The sequence below is a fragment of the Cucurbita maxima genome, unplaced genomic scaffold (assembly GCF_002738345.1).
Source record: "Cucurbita maxima cultivar Rimu unplaced genomic scaffold, Cmax_1.0 Cma_Scf00002, whole genome shotgun sequence".
Lineage (NCBI taxonomy): Eukaryota > Viridiplantae > Streptophyta > Magnoliopsida > Cucurbitales > Cucurbitaceae > Cucurbita > Cucurbita maxima.
This window is the reverse complement of record NW_019272018.1, coordinates 6,089,280-6,103,634: the sequence shown is the minus strand read 5'-3', so window position 1 is coordinate 6,103,634 and position 14,355 is coordinate 6,089,280. Positions and strand designations below refer to the sequence as shown.

The window sequence follows — 14,355 nt, the reverse complement described above, 5'->3', positions numbered from 1 at the left end:
TAAATTAATTTCTTTCTTTTTCTTTTTTTTTTTTTTTTTTTGGGTGGGAGTGTTTGATGGGCTTATGATGATAAAGAAATTTGGGGAAGTGTGTGATATAACGGAGCTGAGTCTCTGAATCTCAGCTTCTAAACACTGACAAATATCCCCTGCGCAGCTTCAAATGTCTAATGTTTTTTTCGTAAATTTGAGGCATTTCAGGGGTAAAATGGGGAAAATGCAGAGGCCAAGTTGAATAAGGGAGGACCGTACGGTCGGGGAGAGTTGATGTGGTGGATGGCCGACACGTGGACGGATGACAGCAGTAGGTCCTTTTCGACCACACAATCTGCTTGTCGACTTGTCGGCCATACTAATTTATCTGCAAGGCTTGAGCTTAAATGGATCAGGCATTGCCACGTTTCAGCTACTGATTGGGTGATTATAAAATGCTTGTGTAATTCCGTGTGTACAGTATTATTGTGCGAGCGGAACCTTATCAGTATTATCAGCATCAATAGTAATCAACATTCCATACATCATAACATCATTAAATATTTTTTTAGTATGCATAAAACTAGACTACTTCTCCGCATTGTAGAGTTCATCTATTTTTTAAATAAAGTCCCGAACTAATGGCTAACGATGATTCCTATGTCCCTTCGAGTCTCATTTGATTTTGATAGTTACTTTATACATTCGATTGATTGATGTTTGAATGCACGATTGGATTTTGATATATTGCTTCGTAAAATAAGTGACGGTGGTGTTTCTCCCACGTCTATTTATTGATGAGTTCGAGCATAGAATCGAAGGTAGGGTAACTAACTCTATTATTTGGATTGATAAAAAACAACCAAACTAGTTTCGAACACTCGTGTTGGTTATAAGAAGTTTTGAATTTATCGTTACAAGGAGGTAGAAATCTCTCCCTAAAAAACGAGTTTTTAACTTAGAGAGTAAGCTCGAAGGGAAGCACAAAATGGACAATGTCTTGTGGGCTTTGATTATTACAAATGGTATCAGAACCAGTCACTCTTAGCATGCTCCAAGGAAGTGGAGTGTAAGATCCAGTCGATTTGAGAGGAGAACGAAACATTTATCAATATATACAAGTGGTGGGTTTAGACCAATATTTCAAATTTTTTAATTAATACGTGTGACTAAATATCATTCTAATACGATGTACGGTGAATAAGAACGTACATAGATTAGGATAATTAATTTAATGAACCCAATTAGTGATAGTGATTAGTGCACCCACGATCCGTCACCTTCCTCCCTCGAAGTTAAAATATATGTAATTAATGCGCCCACCATTATCTCAAATACCTTTTAGCCTAACTACTTAAATTATAATTATCCACCAAATTCATCATTATTTTATCCTTCTTATTATATGATTCACAAATCCTTAAATCTCCATAATAACTTTCCATGTGTTTTGCATCAAATCGCACCATATTCTTAAATAATTTCATTTCTTTATTCCACACATTTGAACATAGTGTAAATTATAATATTTTTTATAAAATAATTTAAATCATTTTTTCGTTATATATATTATAACACTCCAATAACAAAATATACGTGAATAAACTAAAATTAATATCGAAAATATAAAATTTAGTTTAAAAAATGTTTAAAATAATCGATACTTGTTGTACATACCAATAAAGTGCACCTAAATTTTGGTAGAAGACACGTAAAATAGTAAAATAATAAGAAATATGTGTTTAATTTTGATTGGTGGTGACATAAACCCTAGTGCTCTACAGGTAATTGGAACCTTATTTTATTTTATTTAATTTATTTATTAAAAAATGATCCATAATGGAATCCACTCTTCATTTTGGACAATAAATGTAATTATTAAACTACACTTCACATTCATCATTTCTCCACTTGGATTCTATTATATCACCTTCACCAGCTTGTTTATATGTTGATAAATTTAGCCTTCACAGTGACCTTTTTTTTCAAATAATTTATTACGACGTCGTATTAATTTTAATTTAAATAGAATTATATAATTTTTTTAAATTTGATTTCAAAATTGCTTCGAATATATTTGTTTAACCTTAAATTAAAATTAATTATTTACCAATTTAAAGTTATAAAATTGTTATAAATTAAATTCAATGGAAGGCAAGAGGAATGGGGCCCACTGCACCTGCACGCAGAAAATATGTCTTTCATTCCTCCTTCCCTCACACCAAAATGTCTTCAAGCTTATGGCCCTATGTTTTTTTTATTTATAATTTTAAATAAATTAATTTGTTTTATTATACCCAATTAAAAAAATGTGATTATACCCCCATTAAAAAATGTATTTCTCCGACCTTTACCATCCAATCGAAGAGCAGATAGCTAGCCTCTAGATATCGAAAACGCTCTTGAAGTGATAGGTTCCTTCATCTCGCTAGTGTAACATTAAAAGCTTCCCGCTTACAAATCTTGTCAATTTTGGCCTCTTATATATTGTCGTCTTTCTCACATTTTTAAAACTCATCTTTTAGGGAGAGGTTTGTTCCCCTCCCTAGCCACTCTCACAATTCATCCCATTTGACCCAGCGTTCTCGCTAGTACACCTTCCAATATTTGGCTCTGATGCCGTTAGTAACACTCTAAGACCACCACCACCAGTAAATATTGTCTACTTTGACTCATTACGTATCAGTGTCAACCTCGCAGTTTTAAAACGTGTCTTTTAGGGAGAAATTTCCACAGTTTTATAAGAACCAACCATATTACTGGTAAATGAATTATATAGTTTTTAATTAGGTTTACATTTAGGCCATGAAACTGTATTGTTCCATGATTTCAAATTAAAAAAATGTAGGACAGTGAAGGTGAAAAAACAGGGCTGTGATTCACAGCCAAAACATAAATTGGAAGAGAGGGTAAAATCCAACCGTCCGGGTGGGGCTGTCCTGGTGGGTGACGGTGACATTAGAAAAATCCATTCTGGGAGGTCTTTATCATCAGGATATACTGCTGACGTTGCCCCACGTGTGCCTATAATTTATATTCTCCAACTGATTTCCAAATTATTTTCCCTATAAAAATTCTGCAAAATTCATAATTTATATTAATTATTAACTAATATTAAGATAATTTTAAAACATCGTTCCATATAATTAAGAATTGCATGGATAATCGGTTAGTAAATGAGTTAATTAAATGCTAATCACCAACATCATTACATTTCATTCTAACTAATTAATTACAAATTTTGTATTTAAATACTTCGACCACAACCTAAATTAAATTATTTTTTGAAATAATGAATCGAACCTAAACTAAATTTATTTATAAATTCTGTATTTAAAAATAAATAAGTTAAAATATTACGAGTTTCGGAATATAAGGACTAAAATGATATTTTTAGCGTTCGGGGAATAGGTAGTGTGAAAAGAAAAGGAAGAGGGAATTGAAAGGAAATGACATAGAGATTGTTCACATGCAGATGGGGTCCAATATTAGGTTTATGCTCTCTTTCTCTCTCTACACATTTCAAACCCTAATTCCCTCTCTTCCTAATTAGCCCCTACCCTCACTATAAGAATTTGTTTTATAAATTTGTGTTAAAGAAAATATATTTTATTTGGTATTAATATTTAAATGATATTATAAAGTTAAATATTATGTGAGATCCTATTTCGGTTGGAGAGGGAAACCAAACATTTTTTATAAGAGTGTGGAGACCTCTCCCTAGAAGATACATAATAGGCTAACAGATAGTGCTTGAGCTAGTACAAGTGTGAGAGTCCATGTCTGTTGGAGGGAGAAATGAAATATTTCTACAAGGGTGTGGAAACGTCTTCCTAGAATATGCGTTTAAAACAATGAGTCTGATGATCATACGTAATGGGCTAAAGCAAACAATATAGGCTGCTACGAATTGAGATCTCACATTGGTTGGGGAGAGCAACAAGAAACGTTAGCGATGGGCTTGGGCTGCTATAAACGTGAGATCCCACATTGGTTGGGGAGAGCAACAAGAAACGAAACATTTCTTATAGAAGTGTGGAAACCTCTCCCTAGAAGACGCGTTTTGAAATCGGGAGCCTGACAACAATACAATACGTAATAAGCCAAAGCGTACAATATCTACTTGTGGTAGATTTGAATTACTACAAATGTGAGATCTCCCTTTAGTTGGAGAGAGAAACAAAATATTTCTTATAAGAGTTTCGAAATCTCTCATTGCAAGACGTGTTTAAAACTATGAGACTGATAGCGATGCGTAACGGGCCAAAACAATTTATATTAAGAAGTTGAAAATAATGCTACTAAGAGATTAAATTCAACTTCACGAGTCATGGAAGCTCACCAAAGAACTCTAGGTCATGACGAAATGTACAATGACGAGAAATACGTTGTCTTCTAGAATATGGCTCGAGTAGTTGGGTGCATGTGCTTTGTCTTACGGGTCATAGGCCGGTGCGTAATATTTATTTATTCATTAAATTAAAAAAATAAAAAAGAAGAAGAAGAAGAAGAAGAGGAAGAGAGGAGGAAAATGTGGGAGATATCACAATCAAGAAGATTGGGAAAAAGATATGGGTTTGGAAGGGAGAGGATTGGTTGTGTTGTGGAGTTGTAATGGGCGTCGCTGTCCTAAGCCACCACCAACTATGGGCTCAGCCCCCTCTCAGGCCCAGTCGGTTGGAATGGGGACGTTGACATTTCAGTCTAGTTGGGCCCACCCCAAAATTCCTATAAATATATTATTATTATTATTAGAAGAAGAAAATTAATTATGATTTTGTATTTTCCAACATTTCATGGGTCAACGTCTTCCAAACTAGGCCAACCCTTGTTCAAGTAATTTTGCCCAAAAGCAGGTTTGTAAAAGTACTTGATAATAACCCATTATTAATAAAAGTTTGTTTTTTTCTTTAATAAATTAAAAAAATGTGTTTAAATTGTATATTTTGTTTCCTGAAAATTATTATAAATATTTGAATAATTTTAGATTCATCTCTGAAACGCAAACCCAAAATAATAAATTTACATATTAGTATTTTAGTTTAAAAGGGGGAATAAATTAGAAATTTAGACCGAAGGTCAAAAGAATAATTAAATAGGGAATTGGAAAGGACGGCAGGTGCGTCATTTGGACGGCATTCAAAACGTCGCCGTCGGGTCAGCTTGCAATGAATTTAATCCAAATTTGAACAATAATTTTAGATATTTTTCTGTTTTAGATATTAACCCAAATATTTATCCATTTTCCGCTTTTCCATTTTATTACAATTTATTTAAATCTTCCTTGCATCTCAATTTCAATTACCAAATTTTTTTTTCTTTCTATTTGAATAATTCAATTCCCATATTTTGAAATTAGTAGAATATATTAAATGAATGGAGAAAAACCCTTTTGGGCCGCGAGACTAAAGATTGGAGTGCAAAATTAGGCAAGGGCCGCGCGCACGCAGGCCCCCACTGCCACAAATTATGACGTAGGCTCTGCCTCTTGGGCAGACCTTGGGGTGGCACCCCTCCCAAGTGCAATGGAGGTCACCAACCTAGGACATGGACCTTACTGATCGCCCATTGACCCCGTCCAGGTAAGTATGTCTTTCAGGAACCACTTCCTTCTCTTTTATAGTCCCACTGCTACGCTTTCTTCCACACTCTTCCGATGTGGGACTCTACTGCGCTTTCTTCGGTGTGGAACTTTTACAATTTCTTTCTAAAACTAAATATTTTCAATCTAACTTTATAGCTATATTATTCATCTATTTGAATCAAATACAACAAAGCCAAGATCAAATATTCGTCTCGTGAGATTAGTCAAGACACGTATAAACTAACCTAAACACTCACGAATATCCCAAACTGGTTAAAATGTTCAAACTAACTTGACATGTTAGAACATTGAGATCCCATGTTGGTCGATCGGAGATGAAAACTAAAACATATCCTAGGAAAACCCGAAAGGAAAAAATTCAAAAAGAACAATGGGTAGCGGTGTGCATCTCGTTTAAATAAGTAGCAAAACTAAAATGAACAACATTAGTTTCTTGCCGATAAAAACACATTTTTATTGAAAATGAAGCCATCAAAATTACAGCCAAGAGGAAGTTCTGGCATTCACGCATGTAATGTAATCAACACAACAGATGTTGGAGGTATATGTACGTCTTTTTCTCTGCACATTTAGCTTCCTAAACTTTCAAACACCTTCTTCCTCTCCTCTTAACCGTTGGATTGCATTGTACAGTTTCCTTCGAGACCCGACAGACAATACGCCGATCTCTTTGAGATCTTCAATGGTCAGCAGCGGCAAAGCCTCCTCGTCTACCTCGTGCATCTCGAACACACCAGCATACTTCCCAAATCCAACCTCCTCTAACCATCTACTAACAGCATTTGTATTCTCATCTTCTAATCTCATTCTTTCTTGCGCCCGAGCTTTCTCACTGGTAAATTGCGCATTGTTGTTTGACTTAAGCTCTCGATGCATCGACGGTTGGTCAATACCGTACTCTTTGCTAGTCGTTGGTGTTTGATGATCAGAGGAGTCACCAAAACCATTAGCAGAATTACCTGTCCCCTCACATTCCTTCTCATCCATCGAGAAGTCATCGGAGCTATGTTTCGAGCTCCAACTACCACCGAGAATGGCGTAGCTGTTCTTGCTACGCCCCCGACGCTTCATATCTCTACACTTCCTAGTCACATCACTAAACTTCATGGGACATTCCAAAACCAATTCAGAAGATTTGGGGTTATTGGTGTCCTCTTCATTGTGCTGCAACTCTGTTGAAGTTTGTGGGGAGATTGTGAGCTTGGGAGATAATGGATTCAAATCTCCAAAAACAATGGGGTTATGATCTTCATAACCCATAGTTTGGTCCAAATCACTATTCCACTCCTTATGAGCTAACTTTCCCCTATTGCTATGAGAAAACCCACAGGCCCAAGCTGCAGATATGTCCCCAATTTCCCCAAGCCTAACATTTGGACGCCTCTGTCTCTTCGAGTTCATCACATTCATAACCAACATGATTCCAGAAACCAGAGAACACAAGAACCCTAATTCAAAAAGCAATAGAAATTGAATCTCAGCTCCAATTCAATTCACACTACATTAGCTTCAGAGATATCAATCAATACGCAAAAGAAACACAAAAAACGAAATCTCAGCGTCGCGAAATGAGTAATTTACACCAAGAAACAGAATCAGACGAAACATTGGCAGTAAAATCGCAATCCGATGAGAAACGAAAATCGCATAAAAAGTTATAATCTAGAGGGAAAGAAAGGAAGAATCGAACCTCGAATAGCCAAGAACTTCGACCACAAAGTGAAAATTTGACTGTTTCTTCAAAACCAACAGCGAGGATGCTGGATTTCTATCCACCAATAGAAAAACTCGTTGAAAACTGTCGCTGTGCGGCAACTTGTACGCATTCGATCCAAAGGCAAGCAAAAAAAGTGAGAAATCGATGAGAAAAAAAGGAAAAACTTCCAATTAAGAAGTGGATTTCGCTACTTTTGTTCTTCCCACTGGTTTATAAGACGGATTCGAGATTTGGAAAAGGGGAAAAGGTTGACGAAGACACTTGAAGTCGAAAACTTTCAATTGGGTCCAAGGGAATGAATTGGGTAGATTGTGGTGTACAGGAGAGGTGGGTGAGTTGGTGGCTTTTATGGTGCCGCGTGGATGAAAATTGGCGTGCTGCGCTGTGAATGGATAGATGATACGGTTCGTAGGTGGAAAGGAAACTGTGGGAATGGAAAGACGAAGAAGAAGGGGATTGTCGTGGAAGCTTCGTGAAGCTCCCAATGGATAAGAACGAGGAACAATTTTTTTTTTTTTTTTAAAAAAAAAAAAAAAAAAAAAAAAAACCCCATAAACTTATTTTAAAAAATAAATTAAAAATATATATTTAAAAAAATTATTAATCAGAAATTTATAGAAGGGTAGAAATTAGACTTGTACCAAATAATGTACGTAATTATAAATTTTAAAATTATTAGGGACTGAATTTAATTTTATTTCAACTATAGAAATAATGTTTTTTAAAATATAGATTTAATATATATATAAAATTATATTGGATTTAATTTATATTTTTTTTAAAAAAATTAAACTTAAAAAATATTGGATTTGCCCATTCGTCGATCACACGTGGAGCAAGGCCGAGAATGCAGTCCAGCGTGAAAACGTGCGGGCTTCCCTCACCGGATTTTGTCCATCTTCTCCTCTATTATCACATCCCGTCGACGCGCGACCAAAACTAAGAAGTAGAGAGCGCGCGTAGTGAGATTCAACGTTTAGGTTCCGCCATGGATTTTTGGAACAAAGCTCGAAGTTTTGCTGAGGAAACAGCGAAGCGCTCACAGGAGCTGACTCTGGAAGCTGCAAGGCGTTCCCAAGAGCTCACGATCGGATCCTCTAGACTGTCCGATATCGTTTCCGAGACTGCTAAACGCTCCAAGGAATTTGCTAACGAAGCCTCCAAGCGAGCTGAACAAATTAAAGCGGAAGCTGTTAAACGAGCTGATCTTATCAAGCACTTGGTCGAAGGGTCTTCGCCGTCTGGCGCGCTGGAGGAGAACGCTTATGATGAAGAGACGCGGGAGGAGGATTTGCAGCGGTTTGGAATAAACGAAGAGCTGAGGGACTTCGTCAAAGGGATCACTATGAGTACATTTCGAGATTTCCCACTCGAAGGTAATTGATTCATTTTCTTGAATTCTCTGTCATTTTGGCTGGTTGCTTGAAAGATTAAGGAAGGGGGGGGACGGAATGGCGATAAACAGGGGGAGAAAAAATAAATGTAGACCGGAATTATCAAGAACTTAAGTTTAAAAGTGAAGACTATTAAGCTTAACTTAGCTGACGAATTATCGAAGGTTGAATCTCAATATAGAGGGGGACATTGAATTTGAAGAACTACCTTAATTGGCAGAAACCATCCCAAATCATTCATTCCCCAATATCAGAATTAAATGCCGGTGCCATGCTCTGGAATATCTGCAGTGTAATAAGTTGAAGCGTATTTAACAGGTTTAATTTGGAGCTTTAGCTCAGTACCATTGCAATTATTTGAGGACAACGAGGGAATGACCATTCCATTTGAATAGAGCGGGAAAACGGTCCATTAGTGAAGTCTACAGCCTTATTTAAGCCAATATGCTTTAAAGTGTGAAACAAATTAAATTCCTATTTGTCCACTTACATGACCATTTGAGGTTGGGCTTGAAGAAATTTGGCTAGAGAAATTTGATATCCTTCCCTCAGATCTTGGCAACTCCAAACCCATTAAAATCTCTTGTTTCTGAAATTATATGCACCTAATAAAAAAACCCTTTGCACTGTTTAATCTTAACCTCTAATGCCAATAAATCTCTTGAGATGTTAGCATCTTTTTAACGGTGATAAATATTACATGTTTATTTGTTTCTCTCCCACCAATACTTTATTTTTAAAACTTGTTAATTTCCCTTTGCGTAGATGATTCACAAATGTCCAGTGTCCCCACAGTCTCAAATATTAGTCAGGATCTAACTGAGTGGCAGGCGAAGCATGCAAGTCTTGTTCTTTCAACTGTCAAGGTACTATTATTAATAAACTTGGCAACCTTGAAGATGAACGTAGATTTTTTCAGTTCATTGTATTTTGGCATTCTATTGTGCATGCCATGAATTTATATTTTCCGTACTTCCTTGAAAACATGCATTATTACGATGTATATGCTTTTAACCTTCATTTTGATTTCATGTGTGGCAGGAAATTTCTAAGTTACGTTATGAATTGTGTCCACGCATCATGAAAGAGAGAAAATTCTGGAGGATTTACTTTATGTTGGTGAACAGGCACATAGCACCGTAAGTTTTAAGTTTTGGGGCTAGTTCGAGCCTTCACTCTGGCTTTAAACTTTGAATTCTGATTGCTAAATCATCACAGCGTCTAGATTTGTATTGCTTGTGAACTGTAATAAGGCATAACTAAGAGTGGGAAACGCAAAAAAAGCTATGTGTGTGTTAAGACCTTAAGAACAAAAGTTATTGGATTGAAGACCTTAAACTTTGAATTTTGAGTGCAAATAGTTACTTCTTTTTCTAGAATGGACAATGGAGGCCCAAAATCCCAAGCGACTAGTGTATTTAAAAAAGAAGGCGAATACTTTAACAAGGCTAAAGTGCATTTAATAAGTTACCTATTGCTAGTGGGCCAAGGAAGCAAACTCAGAGAATGCTTGCGCTGAGACATTATTTCTTATAAAGCAAATAATGATCATCAGAATAGCAGCTTCTATCTTTTTACTAGTCTCAAATCTCAAACGTTTCCTTCTCTAGTGAATTTTATGTGTAATATTTTACTGAACACAACTGCAGAAAAACTTTCTACATGAGTGTTTCTATGAATATTTCTTGTTTTCCCCGATCTTTTTTCCTTTCCTGAATTCATTAATGACTCAGTTGATCATAAAAGAACATGTTTACCAATTTGTCAACTCTTTTTTCGTGTCCTGATCTTCAGTCCTTAATTTTCTTCAAGAATTTCATTAACAAAATGTCAAATATTTCTTGGTCTTTGTTCTCTTACTTGTCCAGCTATGAGAAAAAGTACATGGAGGATGCCATACTGACATCAGCTAAGCAAGCTGAAGATGGAAAGATGGAACCTGTTAAAACTGAAATAACATCTACATCTCAAGAGGAGAAGAAAGTTGCTCCAGCCTCCTCATCAAGTGATCAGGAGAAGAAAATTGCTTCAACCTCCTCGTCAAGTGGTCAAGAGAAGAAAAATGCTCTAACCTCATCAAGTGATCAAGACTTGGATGTATTTCTTCTTGGGGATCTTGGAGACAGCGATGAAGTTCTAGGTATGGTGCCATAATTTATTTTTATCTGATCTGTATTGATGTTTTCTGAAAAATAAAACACACGTCTAGAAAATCTCTTAACAAAGATCTGTTCCTTTGAAGTTATTGACTGTGAATTCAAAATTGTTGATGATAACTCTATAATACATGATCTTTGACAAATTGTTGTTGTCAAGGGGCTGTATTCGCAATTGGCATATATCTTTTTGAGTCCTACTGAACCTTTTTACGAGGCAGAACACAATTTTGCTCACTTCTTTGTCTAAAAGGAAGACACTCTAGACATGTGATTCTTTTGCTTGAAAACAAGTGATTTGACGGAGTGCCCACCATTTGTCACTTCCATGGTTTTAAACATTATTTGCTGCAATTATTGGCAATGAGCATTGCATATGCACAGTCTATTTATATAATTGCTTGTCCATTATTACTGTTGATTTCATTTTTTCATTTGAAGTTGGTGCCACTGATCTTCTTCCTGGTTTTTCAGATGATGGAGATGAGGACTTTGATGATGACTTTGACAAGATGGTTGACAGTTCGGTAAGTAGAACCTATCATTTGCTTTCCTTCCCCACTTTCACGTTTGACTAATCTGTTGTGTTTGGTGCCACAATTGCACTTCTTTGGGACTCGTGAAATGATTGTGTCCTTTTAGAACTCATGAAATGGTAGTCTTTGTTTTATGTAACAACCCGCTTTTTGAGGGATCCAAGCTGTTGACCATTACCTATTGACATGGAATATTTGAAAATCCGCATTTAATTTAAAACTTCTAAACGTGCATGCACATAAAGAAAATTTAGGTTTAATACAACATCGTTCAAAAATACCTTACAGACTAACAAACCACGACACACACAGGAAAAAGAAAAAAAAAACTTGGCATAGGAAATTCGTAAAAATCTTTGCATACAAAGATCAAGGGTTCGTAAGAGAAACATATCAAAGGGAGTACAAGACACCGATCTAGTCCAAAACTTCATAGCCCCTAGCTCGTGTGTGCCTCTGTCTTGACCGCTGCTTCATGCCTCATCTTAAAATTTTAAAGTAGCAGGAATGAGTATATAAAATGTACTTAGTAAGTAGTTTGTTGGTAGTTCTAGTTCGTTATTAAGTTTTATTGATCTTAGTTCATTCGTTCAGTGTCTTATTCTCCTTTGGGGGTTCATTCTCCAGTATAGGCTCTTTCTAGGTTACACCCTAGATCTACTCACGTCGATTGATTTCGACCCCTTATGTGAATATGTAGTCCTCATCTCCCTAAGTTCAACAAGCCAGAAATCGCATGATTTGGTCGAGATTTGAGGGAGATATGAGCTTCAAAAGTTTATGAAAAACCATGAAAACCCTTACCTCCGATGATGCTTGCAACCCTTCGTTCCTCGACCTCCCTCGGCGAAAAACCTCCCAACCGACACACTTGAACACCTAAGGAAAGGTTACAAATTCGAGCTCGAACAGTTGCTGACGACTAGGGGGTTTTCCTTGAGTTTTCCAAAAATTCTTCACTCGAACTTGAGTGTCCCCTCCCTTAAATCACCTCCTTGGCACTCTCTTTGCTCTAAGCCGACGGTTTCTAGTTGTCCTATCGCCACCTGCACCTGTTTTAGGACTGAAACGATTGTGCGATACTTACTCTCACCCTTAAGTAATTCGGCCAACTCAAACTTGGATTGCTGGTGGTACTATCTCATAGTCTCTAGAAAATGGTTTTAGAATATGGGGTTATAGATAGTTTTGAAAAACATTGTTTAGGAGTAGATGTTATACGTTAGCCGTAAGAGTCAATATAAACATCGATGGCATACAACTCAAGTAGGAAAATTTGACAACTAGTTGTATCCCCCTCTAGTATATTAGGAGACAAATTGTCTTTAGTAGGTGCAGACGTTAACAACATTACAAGGAACTTAAATAATTATACTAGAATGAAATACATTCAAAGCAATGTAAAAGGTTTAATGGGAAAGCAATCATGGGCAAGACAGACAAGTGCAATTGTGATACTTGACATCCCAAGATTTTCATTTAAGTCTAATGAATTCGGTGTTATTATGTTGCTGAGTTCGCGATCAAACCCCTCCCCACCCCCCAGCGATGAAAGATTTTCAATTGCTCCCAAGAACTCTTAGAAGGTTTGTTTTAGTTCCTATTGCAAGAAACAGTTCAAAACAACCAATAACAGTTTTCTTAAAACAACCTTGAAAGGTTTAAAGTGAATAAGTTCAACTCATGGTAGCCGCCTACCTAGGACATAACATTATAGAGTTACTTTGACAACTAAGTCTAGTAGAGGTAGGGTTAGATGGTGGTTCCGTGAGAATAGTTGAGGTACACAAACTGGCTCAGACAGTTTTTCTAAAAATATAATTCCTTTAGTTTCATGCCTTACTGGAATTTGCCAGTGCTGGAAGATAAAATCTGGAAAGATGTTACCCATTGTTTGGTATTGAATTTTGTCTTAAACCATAGGATAATGAGAACGACAAATTGTAGACTACTGTATACTTGTTTTCCTCATATTGGTTCATTGTTTTCATCCATTTGAAGTCCTCTTCTATGTTCCTGGCTGTGGGGGTCGGCTGATGTCAAATAAGCCAAGTCATATCACTACACTAGATGCCAAACAAGTTCTGTGTTAGAAAAAATAGTTATATTCTTCAAGAATCAACGACAACCATATGCAAAAAGCTCCTTGAAAACACCACCAACCCCATTTCGTTCTTTTTTAGCACCATATCCCAGCAATACCTGAATTCTTTGGTGCATAGCCCTAAATTTTTTTAGTTTCTGTTAAGATTGCCTTTTAGTGTTCTAAGTGAAACACTATTTAAATACTTCCTTTACTAGTGTTTTTTATCTATTAACATTTCTCACCCCACTTTTTGATTGTCACTTTTTTTTTAGTAAAACTCTCTGAAACTAAAATGTTTATAGTCATATATAAGCACTTTAAAAGGTATCCTATATACGTGCTATTGGACTTTGCTGGTGCTGGAATTCAAAATCTGATTATATTCTCTTTTTATTGCGCACCTACTATTTGGTAATGAAATTTGTCTTAAACCTACAGGATGGCGAGCAAGACAAATTGTAGGAGTTACATATTGCGTCATTGCTTCCCATCCATTTGAGTTGAAGTTGTCTCTGTTCTGTTCTTGGTGGCGGGTTTCAGTGGGATGAATGATGATCCAATAAAACCCAAGTCTTCTCCCGCCACTAGAGCAGCTCTTGCATCTGCACCTGTGCTGGAGAAAAATGGTAATCTTATTGTCATTCTTTTGAGGGAGGTATTATTTTATGTACAAAAATCTTGTATACTTCAAACTTCAAAGCCTGAGCATCTTGGTTGCTTGTTTTCCATTTTGTACAGCTCCGAGCACTCTTAACTATTATCAGTTTGGTCCTCCTTGTAGCCCTCTTGACAGTTGGTTAATATTTCTAGGCTGATAGGTCTAGACAGATTCGATCCGGGTTTCAATTCATTTATTTGTTCCTTTTTTTTTTTTTTTTTTTTTTTTTC

General features: G+C 36.3%; 3 protein-coding genes, 1 long non-coding RNA gene and 1 other non-coding gene across 5 annotated transcripts in view; 1 reads left to right on the top strand and 4 right to left on the bottom strand.

Annotated features, from left to right (window-relative positions):
* LOC111469312 (dof zinc finger protein DOF5.4-like) overlaps positions 1–146 on the bottom strand; it is a 1,776-nt gene extending 1,630 nt beyond the window's left edge. Inside the window, exon 1 of the mRNA XM_023114544.1 lies at positions 26–146. The gene's annotated coding sequence lies outside the window, so the exon portion shown is untranslated. The remainder of the gene's footprint in view (positions 1–25) is intronic.
* Positions 147–5,403: 5,257 nt separating this feature from the next.
* LOC111473323 lies at positions 5,404–5,563 on the bottom strand. The gene has a single exon (XR_002715639.1). It is a non-coding gene; the product is annotated as a U1 spliceosomal RNA (small nuclear RNA).
* A 444-nt stretch (positions 5,564–6,007) lies between these two features.
* LOC111495319 lies at positions 6,008–7,758 on the bottom strand. Its single transcript, XM_023145300.1, has 2 exons — positions 7,269–7,758; positions 6,008–7,026 (listed from the first exon to the last, which is right to left on the bottom strand). The coding sequence occupies exon 2, from the start codon at positions 6,995–6,997 to the stop codon at positions 6,164–6,166; it is 834 nt and encodes a 277-aa protein (XP_023001068.1). The 5' UTR covers positions 6,998–7,026; positions 7,269–7,758; the 3' UTR covers positions 6,008–6,163.
* A 347-nt stretch (positions 7,759–8,105) lies between these two features.
* On the top strand, positions 8,106–14,330 carry LOC111495307. The gene is made up of 6 exons (XM_023145290.1): positions 8,106–8,671; positions 9,455–9,555; positions 9,731–9,828; positions 10,558–10,829; positions 11,320–11,372; positions 13,906–14,330. The coding sequence occupies exons 1-6, from the start codon at positions 8,284–8,286 to the stop codon at positions 13,927–13,929; spliced, it is 936 nt and encodes a 311-aa protein (XP_023001058.1). The 5' UTR covers positions 8,106–8,283; the 3' UTR covers positions 13,930–14,330.
* Positions 11,590–13,703, bottom strand: LOC111495329. The gene is made up of 2 exons (XR_002720297.1): positions 12,186–13,703; positions 11,590–11,865 (listed from the first exon to the last, which is right to left on the bottom strand). It is a non-coding gene; the product is annotated as an uncharacterized LOC111495329 (long non-coding RNA).
* Positions 14,331–14,355: the final 25 nt, after the last annotated feature.

Bases quoted from the DNA above. Each gene is read 5' to 3' on its own strand.
- LOC111495319 (XM_023145300.1), bottom strand. From the start codon at position 6,997: ATGTTGGTTATGAATGTGATGAACTCGAAGAGACAGAGGCGTCCAAAT.
- LOC111495307 (XM_023145290.1), top strand. From the start codon at position 8,284: ATGGATTTTTGGAACAAAGCTCGAAGTTTTGCTGAGGAAACAGCGAAG. The intron at 8,672-9,454 runs GTAATTGATTCA...CCCTTTGCGTAG, and splicing joins TCGAGATTTCCCACTCGAAG to ATGATTCACAAATGTCCAGT. The intron at 9,829-10,557 runs GTAAGTTTTAAG...TTACTTGTCCAG, and splicing joins GTGAACAGGCACATAGCACC to CTATGAGAAAAAGTACATGG.